The sequence below is a fragment of the Erpetoichthys calabaricus genome, chromosome 6 (genome assembly GCF_900747795.2).
Source record: "Erpetoichthys calabaricus chromosome 6, fErpCal1.3, whole genome shotgun sequence".
In the NCBI taxonomy this organism is placed as follows: Eukaryota; Metazoa; Chordata; class Cladistia; order Polypteriformes; family Polypteridae; genus Erpetoichthys; species Erpetoichthys calabaricus.
Genome location: NC_041399.2, coordinates 129,203,864 through 129,217,485, shown reverse-complemented (window position 1 = coordinate 129,217,485; position 13,622 = coordinate 129,203,864). Strand labels below are relative to the sequence as shown.

At 39.8% G+C, this 13,622-nt stretch overlaps 1 protein-coding gene across 1 annotated transcript in view; it reads right to left on the bottom strand.

Annotated features, from left to right (window-relative positions):
• The window catches only part of cul1b (cullin 1b), a 257,439-nt gene that overhangs the window by 28,600 nt on the left and 215,217 nt on the right, over window positions 1–13,622 (bottom strand). The window contains exons 18-20 of the mRNA XM_051928891.1: window positions 13,408–13,455; window positions 8,634–8,716; window positions 1,164–1,269 (exon numbers count right to left, since the gene is read on the bottom strand). Of these exons, the coding sequence (XP_051784851.1) occupies window positions 1,164–1,269; window positions 8,634–8,716; window positions 13,408–13,455 (237 nt within the window). The remainder of the gene's footprint in view (window positions 1–1,163; window positions 1,270–8,633; window positions 8,717–13,407; window positions 13,456–13,622) is intronic.

Genomic DNA, 13,622 nt, shown 5'->3' with positions numbered 1-13,622 from the left:
GTACTACTACTGACATGTGCTATACTGTGAGCTACGCACATTGGAACAACTCTCCCTTATGCTCGCATGTGGTGTTCTCTACAGTACCATGTGTCATGCCACATTTTGAAATCACAGTGTCAGTTATGTACCTTCAGTTTTAACAGAGTTTCATAGCTTTTCTCTTCTGTTATCAATAATCTACTATACATTGTTATGGCCAGTAAACTGTCAGTGGTGTTGGAATTGTCACAAAAAACTTAAATTATTAAAACATTTACAAAATGGTGAAAGTATTTCAAGTATTACTTCAATTTACAGGGTACGAAGAACAACAGTGAACGATCTAAAATGTGATGCCGACAAAATTGTAAAAGCTTGTTGAAAATGGAAGCCACTGACAGTAATGTTAATATACATTAATGTTAGTGTGCTTTTCTTTTTAAATTCTGTTATTTTTTGTTAATATATTGTGATGTAAAGGCAGCTGGTGATGGGTTGTGGGGGAGCAGAAGTGTGGAATGCTGTGTAAGTGATGGGACTGAGTGAAGGGCTTCTGTTCTGTAACAGGCAGACACACCTGTTAGGAGATAAGTGACAGGAAAAGTTAGAAGAAAAAGGAAGATGCGCCGGAAGGAAGTTTTGAGTAGGGAGTCGGGAGACGATAAGCAGGAGTGATTGTGAGATAAAAAGAACATGAGTGGCAGGAGATAAACTAATTGGTAAGGAAAGCTTTCTTTTATTGTTTAGGAGGTGTGCTCTGTAACCCAGAAGAGAGAGTATAAGACAGGGCAATGTTTGTTACGGAACAAAGACTCCAAGTGAAATGTAGAAAACTTCAGTACCTCTGAGTTGCGTTTGCTTATTATGCTGGTAGTTATAATATTATAGGACTTAATTCTGTTAATACTATATTATACTTTAACATAGTTTTGTTTAATAAATAAATGACTATTCGCTAAACTAATCTACTGTATATCATTTTTAAAGCAGCTGTTCCGTTATCCGTTACAGCCTCAGCCCCGAACCCTAAAAGATAAACGAGGTTTTACTGCACATTTTAAATTGTAATTCTCATAAAGCATACCAATGACAAAGGAAACATACACTAAGCACTAAGGAAAAAGGAGTCACAACAAGGTAATCCTCACCACAAGACCTTGTGTAACATGTTGAACAATTACCTGAATTAGCAGTTTCCTGTCCTCTTCAATATTTTTGTGAGTAGTTTCCTGTTCCTGTTTTTGCTCTGTTTTCATTGGCACATTGATATTAACCCGTAGTTTTTTACTGAAATGAAAATATAAAAACTATCTTGTAGTATCAAAGATTTTTTCTATGATGAATGCCATTATTAATAAATTATATTATACAATGAGGATAACTGTAATTACCAGAGAGCTAAAAATAAATGACTTATTATTATCATAATGTGCCATATATAAAAACGTACAATTTTTCAAATAGATATCAGGTCCATTTCATAAGCAAAAGTAAGTAAGAGTGAAAACACCAGGCACAATTTCTCAAAAAGTCTGCTGGTGTACACCAACTACTAGTAAAATAATTGGAAATGTTGTTCCTTATGTGATTTTAAAAGAAGTTAATCCATCTTTGTGGTATGGTATACTGTAGTATTCCTCGAGGCAGGATCTTTGTTTTTGTTTTTAAAATGTTCTTAATGCAAAGAGCTTTAAATATGTAGCAGTTTCCTGCAGTGTACAGTGTGAGCTCATTCTGACTTCCACAATAAAGAAGGCACTAAGGAGATTGCTGTTTGAAGAATATATTATGCTAAAATCAAATACTCAGGGAGCACAATAAATCTGAGAGTACACTTAGAAAGACACCATTCTAATGTAGACCTAACATCAAATATCTAATAGCTAATATCAAACAACAAATGTTAAACAAATGGATCCTTTTCAACTTAGTTTGGAACAGGCTTACATACCAAAGTTAGCAACAACCTCAACTCGTTCAACTAAAATAACTCTTTGCCTTTTTAAGTCTTGTAGAGAATGAATGCTTTCCATAATATGGAGAGTATAAAGAAGCCTTGATGCACCATACAATCCCAACAACATATTACTGACACTGATGTGCCCAAGTTGCACCAGAAGGTAAAAACGAGGGTACATGAATCTCTCAGCTTTGCTAAGAGAATCGTTTTGACATGTGATGCTTAGATATCAAAGGGCTACTGAATCGTACATAACCATAACAGTGAATCATAATGAATGAGTTGAAGCTGGGCTCATATGGGCTATAAACAAAGACCAGTGCATTACAGCCACACAAGTGAGAACATTACAGCATTATAAAGAAGACAGCTACTGAATGAAGATTAGAGGTCAAACATCCTGTTACTGTAACAGAGTTCAAAATGAATGTCGCAGCTGGACTTGCAAACATGACCAACGTACAATGTTTTGCACACAGCCCGAAGCTAGCCTTGTGCAAAGCACTGAAATTGCCAACAGTGGAGTGACTACTTGGCAGGAGCAGATGTGTTACAACACTTTTCAAATATAACATCATAACCAGCCACTAGATAAAACACAGACAAGACCTGCTCCGGCTACAAGAACACAAGTTAAGCTCAGACATTGAAAGACGGTGGAGCGGCTCTTATGATATGTGTGATGGACAGTTGTGGCTCTTACCTGGCCAGGACACTGTTGTATTGGAAGGTCTGGGGTAGAGAGCTTGCTTGGGGTATTATCTCCCCCAGAACGGCAGAGGGCATCCCCTCTGGCTTGCCACACTGCCACGGACTTGGAAGCCCAGCCCTGTTGGGATCTGTGATCACCGTCAGGGGGAGCATGAAGAACTGCAGAGCCCTTTATTGCAGAACTTCTGCCATACCTGGAAGGGCTGCCAGAAAGAGATTATGGGACATCTGAAGCACTTACAGGCATTCAATAAAAGGATCTGTCTCACTTCATTCGGGGAGTGAGAGTCAGGAGGAGGACGAATCTTGCTAGAGGAGGAGTGGAGGTGGAAGGAGACAGAGAGAAACGAGACAAAGTGCTGCTTTATTATGGTGTTTGGCGATTTGTTTTACTGTACTTTGGTGCTGTGTGGAAACGAAAGGAAAAAGTTTCCCACACCGCAATAAGGCCTTGTTTCTGTGTTTGTGGTGTCAGGTGTCTGTGGAGCTGGTATGCCCCCTGATGGCCACACGATAGATTTTAAAACAACCACCAGTCAATACTAACCACAATAGGATGAATTTGGGCTGAGATTATGTGTTGTGATAGTTAGTGTAAATTTTGTGTAAAATTAATTTTGATATACTTTACTAATCCCCAAAGGGAAATTGATTTTCTGCATGACCTTTAGGGGTGAAAACGGAGGGTCAGTCATTATACAGTGTCTTTCATGTTAAGGGCATTGCTCAAGAGTCCAACAGAGTTGGATCCCTTCTGACAGAAACAATACTTGAAATGGCAACCTTTCATGTCAGTGCAGATCCTCAACCACAGAGCCACCAATCCGCCCGATACTACTTTGATTTATGCTTTGATGTTTTTTAGCAGCAAGAGGAGTTGGACAATCTGGTGCAGAGTCAGAAGAAGATGATCACCCACATAACTACAAGGACGGCTCTGCTCTGCCCAACCCCCCAGCCATCCAGGATGAGACCAAGGAGCTCATGTGTACTGGCTTGGTTGCTGCAAAAATAAATCTGCACATGATGCTGCTGAAACTGAGATTAAAGAGATTTAAAGAAGTAACTCCTTTGCCACTCCTGGAAAATCATCTCAGTTGGTGAAAAGAACACAAATATGAATAACCTCTCCTATTCAGAGCTGCAAAGCATTTCCTGTGCATTCCTATGTGCAGAGAGTGTTTTTCCACTGCAGGAGACATCATTACCACACAGAGAAGTATCCTGAAAGCTGGGTATGTTGACCAGCTCATTCTCCCAACAAAAAGTATTGACATTAAAAAAATAAGCACTGACATACCAGAATAAAAGAATCAGAAAGTTCAACGTCAGTATTTTTTGTTAAATTTGTTTCATGTTTTCTTTAGTAATCCTACAAGCACTTTTATTTTTCATTGGTATAGACAGATATAATTCATTTGTTCAGATTGCACAAAAATAGTTGTATGATTTTGAATGTTACAGGGCCAATCTATTTTCTTTTATTAACTGCTTGAGATGAAGAAACATAAAAACTGGCAAACAAAGTACTACAAAACCTTACAAGCAGGATCTAGAATATATACTGACTATATATGAATGTGTGTGTGTGTATAATTATATATATATATATATATATATATATATATATATATATATATATATATATACACACACATACATACATACATATATATACATACATATACATATATATACATACATACATCCATCCATCCATCCTCTTCCGCTTATCCGAGGTCGGGTCGCGGGGGCAGCAGCTTGAGCAGAGATGCCCAGACTTCCCTCTCCCCGGCCACTTCTAGCTCTTCCGGGGCAATCCCAAGGCGTTCCCAGGCCAGCCAGGAGACATAGTCCCTCCAGCGTGTCCTGGGTCTTCCCTGGGGCCTCCTCCCGGTTGGACGTGCCCAGAACACCTCACCAGGGAGGCGTCCAGGAGGCATCCTGATCAGATGCCCGAGCCACCTCATCTTACTCCTCTCGATGTGGAGGAGCAGCGGCTCTACTCTGAGCCCCTCCCGGATGACTGAGCTTCTCACCCTATCTTTAAGGGAGAGCCCAGACACCCTGCGGAGAAAACTCATTTCTGCCGCTTGTATTCGCGATCTCGTTCTTTCGGTCACTACCCATAGCTCATGACCATAGGTGAGGGTAGGAACATAGATCGATTGGTAAATTGAGAGCTTTGCCTTGCGGCTCAGCTCCTTTTTCACCACGACAGACCGATGCAGAGCCCGCATTACTGCGGATGCCGCACCGATCCGCCTGTCGATCTCACACTCCATTCTTCCCTCACTCGTGAACAAGACCTCGAGATACTTGAACTCCTCCACTTGGGGCAGGATCTCGCTCCCAACCCTGAGAGGGCACTCCACCCTTTTCCGGCTGAGGACCATGGTCTCGGATTTGGAGGTGCCGATTCCCATCCCAGCCGCTTCACACTCAGCTGCGAACCGATCCAGAGAGAGCTGGAGATCACGGCCTGATGAAGCAAACAGGACAACATCATCTGCAAAAAGCAGTGACCCAATCCTGAGTCCACCAAGCCGGACCCCCTCAACACCCTGGCTGCGCCTAGAAATTCTGTCCATAAAAGTTAAGAACAGAATCGGTCACAAAGGGCAGCCCTGGCGGAGTCCAACTCTCACTGGAAACGGGTTCGACTTACTGCCGGCAATGCGGACCAAGCTCTGACACAGATCGTACAGGGACCGAACAGCTCTTATCAGGGGGTCCAGTACCCCATACTCTCGGAGTACTCCCCACAGGATTCCCCGAAGGACACGGTCAAACGCCTTTTCCAAGTCCACAAAACACATGTAGACTGGTTGGGCGAACTCCCATGCACCCTCCAGGACCCTGCTAAGGGTGTAGAGCTGGTCCACTGTTCCGCGACCAGGACGAAAACCATACATACATATATACATATATATACATACATACATACAGTGGTGTGAAAAACTATTTGCCCCCTTCCTGATTTCTTATTCTTTTGCATGTTTGTCACACAAAATGTTTCTGATCATCAAACACATTTAACCATTAGTCAAATATAACACAAGTAAACACAAAATGCAGTTTTTAAATGATGGTTTTTATTATTTAGGGAGAAAAAAAATCCAAACCTACATGGCCCTGTGTGAAAAAGTAATTGCCCCCTTGTTAAAAAATAACCTAACTGTGGTGTATCACACCTGAGTTCAATTTCCGTAGCCACCCCCAGGCCTGATTACTGCCACACCTGTTTCAATCAAGAAATCACTTAAATAGGAGCTGCCTGACACAGAGAAGTAGACCAAAAGCACCTCAAAAGCTAGACATCATGCCAAGATCCAAAGAAATTCAGGAACAAATGAGAAGTAATTGAGATCTATCAGTCTGGTAAAGGTTATAAAGCCATTTCTAAAGCTTTGGGACTCCAGCGAACCACAGTGAGAGCCATTATCCACAAATGGCAAAAACATGGAACAGTGGTGAACCTTCCCAGGAGTGGCCGGCCGACCAAAATTACCCGAAGAGCGCAGAGACGACTCATCCGAGAGGTCACAAAAGACCCCAGGACAACGTCTAAAGAACTGCAGGCCTCACTTGCCTCAATTAAGGTCAGTGTTCACGACTCCACCATAAGAAAGAGACTGGGCAAAAACGGCCTGCATGGCAGATTTCCAAGACGCAAACCACTGTTAAGCAAAAAGAACATTAGGGCTCATCTCAATTTTGCTAAGAAACATCTCAATGATTGCCAAGACTTTTGGGAAAATACCTTGTGGACTGATGAGACAAAAGTTGAACTTTTTGGAAGGCAAATGTCCCGTTACATCTGGCGTAAAAGGAACACAGCATTTCAGAAAAAGAACATCATACCAACAGTAAAATATGGTGGTGATAGTGTGATGGTCTGGGGTTGTTTTGCTGCTTCAGGACCTGGAAGGTTTGCTGTGATAGATGGAACCATGAATTCTACTGTCTACCAAAAAATCCTGAAGGAGAATGTCCGGCCATCTGTTCGTCAACTCAAGCTGAAGTGATCTTGGGTGCTGCAACAGGACAATGACCCAAAACACACCAGCAAATCCACCTCTGAATGGCTGAAGAAAAACAAAATGAAGACTTTGGAGTGGCCTAGTCAAAGTCCTGACCTGAATCCAATTGAGATGCTATGGCATGACCTTAAAAAGGCGGTTCATGCTAGAAAACCCTCAAATAAAGCTGAATTACAACAATTTTACAAAGATGAGTGGGCCAAAATTCCTCCAGAGCGCTGTAATAAACTCATTGCAAGTTATCGCAAACGCTTGATTGCAGTTATTGCTGCTAAGGGTGGCCCAACCAGTTATTAGGTTCAGGGGGCAATTACTTTTTCACATAGGGCCATGTAGGTTTGGATTTTTTTTTCTCCCTAAATAATAAAAACCACCATTTACAAACTGCATTTTGTGTTTACTTGTGTTATATTTGACTAATGGTTAAATGTGTTTGATGATCAGAAACATTTTGTGTGACAAACATGCAAAAGAATAAGAAATCAGGAAGGGGGCAAATAGTTTTTCACACCACTGCATACACATATACATATATGTATATACATACAGTGATCCCTCGCTATATCGCGCTTCGCCTTTCGTGGCTTCACTCTATCGCGGATTTTATATGTAAGCATATTTAAATATATATCGCAGATTTTTTGCTGGTTCGCGGATTTCTGCGGACAATGGGTCTTTTAATTGCTGGTACATGCTTCCTCAGTTGGTTTGCCCAGTTGATTTCATACAAGGGACGCTATTGGCAGATGGCTGAGAAGCTACCCAACTTACTTTTCTCCCTCTCTCTCTTGCGCTGAATTTCTCTGATCCTGACGTAGGAGGATTGAGCAGGGGGGCTGTTCGCAAACCTAGACGATACGGACGCTCGTCTAAAAATGCTGAAAGATTATCTTCACGTTGCTACCTTCTGTGCAAGCTACATTCTGAAGCGACATGCTGCACGGTGCTTCGCATACTTCAAAGCTCAAAGGGCACGTATTGATTTTTGACTTTGTTTTTATCTGTCTCTCTCTCTCTCTCTCTCCCTGCTCCTGACTGAGGGGGTGTGAGCTGCCGCCTTCAACAGCTTTGTGCCGCGGTGGTTCGCATACTTAAAAGCCAAACAGCGTATTGATTTGTTTGCTTTTCTTTATCTCTCTGACATCTGCTCCTGACGCAAACTCCTTTGAAGAGGAAGATATGTTTGCATTCTTTTAATTGTGAGATGGAACTGTCATCTCTGTCTTGTCATGGAGCACAGTTTAAACTTTTGAAAAAGAGACAAATGTTTGTTTGCAGTGTTTGAATAACGTTCCTGTCTCTCTACAACCTCCTGTGTTTCTGCGCAAATCTGTGACCCAAGCATGACAATATAAAAATAACCATATAAACATATGGTTTCTACTTCGCGGATTTTCTTATTTCGCGGGTGGCTCTGGAACGCAACCCCCGCGATGGAGGAGGGATTACTGTGTATATATATATATATATATATATACACATATACACACACATATATATATACATATACACACACACACACATATATATACATATACACACACACACACACACATATATATATATATTTACACACAAACTTTCAAATGATTATTGTGAAAAATTAAACGATAGAAAAATAAACTTAATCCTTGCTACCAGCCAATAAAGATTTAAAATACTTTAAACACATTTTATTTCCACTCCAAATTACTCCAACATGAAGATCTTCTTCAGTATTAAATGGGCTGAAATAAATACTCTTTATAAAAATGTTAATGTAACTTAAAAAAATGTGAAGGTTTTCAATTCAAATAACCTTCTCTGTATTAAGGCAGTTACACATGGTACTCAGCCAATAAACTAATTAACTACATATTCGTCAAAATCTCATTAATATCTTTGCAAAAGTATTCATTACTGTAGTGAAAAAAACACAAATGAGAGAATAAACTTACTTCTTGTATCCAAGGAAAAGTTTTATTAAAGTGTCAGACTTAAATTCCACCTCGTCAATATTTGCATTTTCATCTTCCAAAACCTAAAAATGAAGATGGATTACAATTGTATAACGAATAATGATTTAGCATGTTTAATACTTACATCCAAGAAAGCAAAACATTCATTTTCAGGAGAGGTGCAAAAATATTAAGTAATCCAATTCATGTCATTTACAGATGACAATACTGCTAGTTTCATACTCTTAACAGTAGAATTCCTGAAGCCTATGAAAAAACTCTTAATCTTGGGCCACCTTAAATTCCTTTGCATCTCTCCATCAGCGTCTTTTGTTTTGTAAATGTGTCGATCAGCACAAGCAGCCTGCTATCCCATCAACCCCACAGACGGAGCTCAACTCGGGCAAAAAGTTCTTCCAGCTCAAGTGTGTTTATCCATGTGTGAGGTGCCTTGAGTTGTATAGGGTAAATATCGCTATGTAGAATACATACAGTACATTTTATGTGTGTTCTGTGTCTACAATGATCAGTTTAAGTGTAGGATGAAAGGAAATGCGAGGTAAGAAATACTGAGCACATATGGAAAAAGTTTCTGCTTTAGATGTTATACTAATAATGACATGAAGTGCATAATGTGTGAAGACTTTAGTCCAAATATCAAATAAACAAGTGCGCTTTTATTCAAGAATATAACCAAAGAAAAAAAAAATTCAATTTACATATTGCTGTCAAGGAGTTAAAAAAACCCAAGCTCAAACGTCAATCGACAGAAAGTTGATATGTATTTTTGGATGGTGCAGATATAAGTACTGCTTCCTTATAACCTAACGTTTTCGGGTTTGAAACAGGGTGCTCCACGTCTTGAGTAGCCAAAATTTACACCAGGTGTTACAGACTCAAATCAAACCCAGAACCTTTTGGTTATAAGGCAGCAGTTCTTACCTCTGCACCATCACAGAATACATATCAACTTTCTGTCGATTTACATTTGAGCTTGGGTTTTTAAATCATTGACTGCAACATGTAAATTGAATGATTATTGTTTTACTTTGGTTATATTCTTGAATAAAAGCGCATCTTTGATATTTCGACTAAAGTTTTCACACATTATACACTTCACGTCATTATTAGCATAAAACGGAAAAAGTTTTTGCTTTTAGGTATGTGTTCCGCATTTCTTGCTTCGCATTTCCTTACATCCTATACTTACACAGATTGTTTTAGACACAGAACACACATGAAATACATGTATTCCAAATAATGATATATTATTTACCCTATTCAACTCCAGGCACCTCACACGCAGATAAACACACTTGAGCTGAGATAACTTTTTGCCTGAGTTGAGCTCCGTCGGTGGGAGATGGGATATCAGGCTGCTTGCGCTGATCAACACATTTGCAAAACCAAAGACGCTGACTTAGAGGTGCAAAGGAATGTAAGGTGGCCCAGGATTATGAGTTTTTTCATAGGCTTCAGGGATTATACTGTTAAACCAACCTTTAACCTTTATGATTTTTCAGTGCAATCAGTCATGCACTGTATTAGAAATATGTATTTACTGTAACACCATCACATCACAATACATATCAATTTAGGTAACACTTTTTTTTTTTAAATAATAAACAAACTTCCCTGAGCTATTACTGCCAAATTAATGCTTACATACCTAAGATAAGCTTTTGGTATTAAAGAACAAATTTATAAGAATCCAGCAAAATAGATATCTCCTTTAACTCATGAGTGTTTATTTTAATGCAAAGTAATTTGAAGATTCAGCATAACAACTTCCTAGTGTATTACAGGGTTAAATGTTGCCTCAAGTAGTATTACCTTTCAGTGCCTGCTTGGTATGGACACCCTTTAGTGCATATGTGAGAGAAACATACTACAGACAGAAGAGCATGCTGGATTCAACCTACATCATTCTATTTTGGCACCACTACTCTTCTATTACAAACTATTTGCTGTGTAAATTACACATGAGAACATACGAAATTTGACTAAAGAGGAGACCATTCAGTCTATTAAACTTGTGTGTTTAGTTAATATCACTCATCCAGAAACTTCCCAAAGGTTGTCAGTTAATCTGCTTCAACTATGTGCCTCTGTATTTATTCCAGTTTCCCACACCTTGGAAAGAAGAGTTTCTGTGATTCAGTTTTAAATGCACATCCCCTTAATATCTATTGGTGCCTTTGAGTAGACGATTCACACTTAAGCTGAAATAATTCTAGTGTATTTACTTTACCATGCCTTTGAGGATTTTTAAAACCTCCATTTAGTCCCTGACACAGTATCCTCTAATTGAGAGTAAACAGGTTTAATTCTATGAGTCTGTCAGAGCAGGGCATGCCCTTGAATCCTCGGATGTGCCTGGCTGCTCTCCACAGTACAGTTTCAAGTGCTGCTATACAGTGCATCCGGAAAGTATTCACAGCGCATCACTTTTTCCACATTTTGTTAAGTTGCAGCCTTTTCCAAAATTGATTAAATTCATTTTTTTCCTCAGAATTCTACACACAACACCCCATAACGACAACGTAAAAAAAGTTTGAGGTTTTTGCAAATTTATTAAAAATAAAAAAACCGAGAAAGCACATGTACATAAGTATTCACAGCCTTTGCCATGAAGCTCAAAATTGAGCTCAGGTGCATCCTGTTTCCCCTGATCATCCTTGAGATGTTTCTGCAGCTTAATTGGAGTCCACCTGTGGTAAATTCAGTTGATTGGACATGATTTGGAAAGGCACACACCTGTCTATATAAGGTCCCACAGTTGACAGTTCATGTCAGAGCACAAACCAAGCATGAAGTCAAAGGAATTGTCTGTAGACCTCCAAGACAGGATTGTCTCGAGGCACAAATCTGGGGAAGGTTACAGAAAAATTTCTGCTGCTTTGAAGGTCTCAATGAGCACAGTGGCCTCCATCATCCGTAAGTGGAAGAAGTTCGAAACCACCAGGACTCTTCCTAGAGCTGGCCAGCCATCTAAACTGAGCGATCGGGGGAGAAGGGCCTTAGTCAGGGAGGTGACCAAGAACCCGATGGTCACTCTGTCAGAGCTCCAGAGGTCCTCTGTGGAGAGAGGAGAACCTTCCAGAAGGACAACCATCTCTGCAGCAATCCACCAATCAGGCCTGTATGGTAGAGTGGCCAGACGGAAGCCACTCCTTAGTAAAAGGCACATGGCAGCCCACCTGGAGTTTGCCAAAAGGCACCTGAAGGACTCTCAGACCATGAGAAAGAAAATTCTCTGGTCTGATGAGACAAAGATTGAACTCTTTGGTGTGAATGCCAGGCATCACGTTTGGAGGAAACCAGGCACCGCTCATCACCAGGCCAATACCATCCCTACAGTGAAGCATGGTGGTGGCAACATCATGCTGTGGGGATGTTTTTCAGCAGCAGGGACTGGGAGACTAGTCAGGATAAAGGGAAAGATGACTGCAGCAATGTACAGAGACATCCTGGATGAAAACCTGCTCCAGAGCGCTCTTGACCTCAGACTGGGGCGACGGTTCATCTTTCAGCAGGACAACGACCCTAAGCACACAACCAAGATATCAAAGGAGTGGCTTCAGGACAACTCTGTGAATGTCCTTGAGTGGCCCAGCCAGAGCCCAGACTTGAATCCGATTGAACATCTCTAGAGAGATCTTAAAATGGCTGTGCACCGATGCTTCCCATCCAACCTGATGGAGCTTGAGAGGTGCTGCAAAGAGGAATGGGTGAAACTGGCCAAGGATGGGTGTGCCAAGCTTGTGGCATCATATTCAAAAAGACTTGAGGCTGTAATTGCTGCCAAAGGTGCATCGGCAAAGTATTGAGCAAAGGCTGTGAATACTTATGTACATGGGATTTCTCAGTTTTTTATTTTTAATAAATTTGCAAAAACCTCAAGTAATCTTTTTTCACGTTGTCATTATGGGGTGTTGTGTGTAGAATTCTGAGGAAAAAAATGAATTTAATCCATTTTGGAATAAGGCTGTAACATAACAAAATGTGGAAAAAGTGATGCGCTGTGAATACTTTCCAGATGCACTGTATCTATGGCTTTTTTTGTAGCATGTTAACCAGAGCTACACACAGTAATCCAGATGTAGTGTCACTAGTGCATAAACAGTCTAAGCAGCCCCTTAATTTATATTCAGAAGTTTTTAAAATATAACACAATATTTTATTTGCCCTTTTAATTGCTTCTGCATATTACTTTGACTATGAAAATGTTGTGCCACCCACAATCGACACTTCCACTTTATTGCACATATGTCTTATTTAATACAATAATATGCTATTCCCTAAAGTATCAGAATATGGAGGACTGTAGCAAACTCCAATAACCAAATGTCTGGCTTTCATATTTACTAGCTTAACCCATTGTGTTTCTCATGTATTCTCTTCTTCCATCTTGATTTAATGGGCCTGGATATCATTTCTCACATATAGCAGCAAATATCTTTCATTTCCTTCCTTGTCTATCTTTCCTGAAGCACTTACAGCAACTAATATTATATTTCCAACACTCGCATTTTGCCATGACTACATAAGTCCTACAATAATAAAGTCCCAAGTCAACTCTGTTTCCTCTAGTTAACGTATTTTCTTTCTAATGCTTCTTGCACATGGAAAGTTCCTTATTGTGTTTTTGGTCAAGTATTCTTTATGTTGGGTTTGGCTGTTTGTTTTTTTGTGTCTTTCTCAGTTTTACCCTATAGCTCACAATTCACAATAAATATCATAAAAAAAAATTATACAAAAGTGTCTGACTTACCAGTAATTTGGACTTCAACAAGATTTGTAAAACTTGTACCAGTATGTCCTAAAAACAGAATATAAAACACATACATGAGATGCTGTACACAGTATAAAGTCAAAATTCACTTTTTATCCAAAGAAATAACACATCTTCTCTTTAGCTGATATTAAATTAAATGGTCAATCATGCTATGATGTAAATTAAAGGACATTCTATAAGCTAGTTTTACA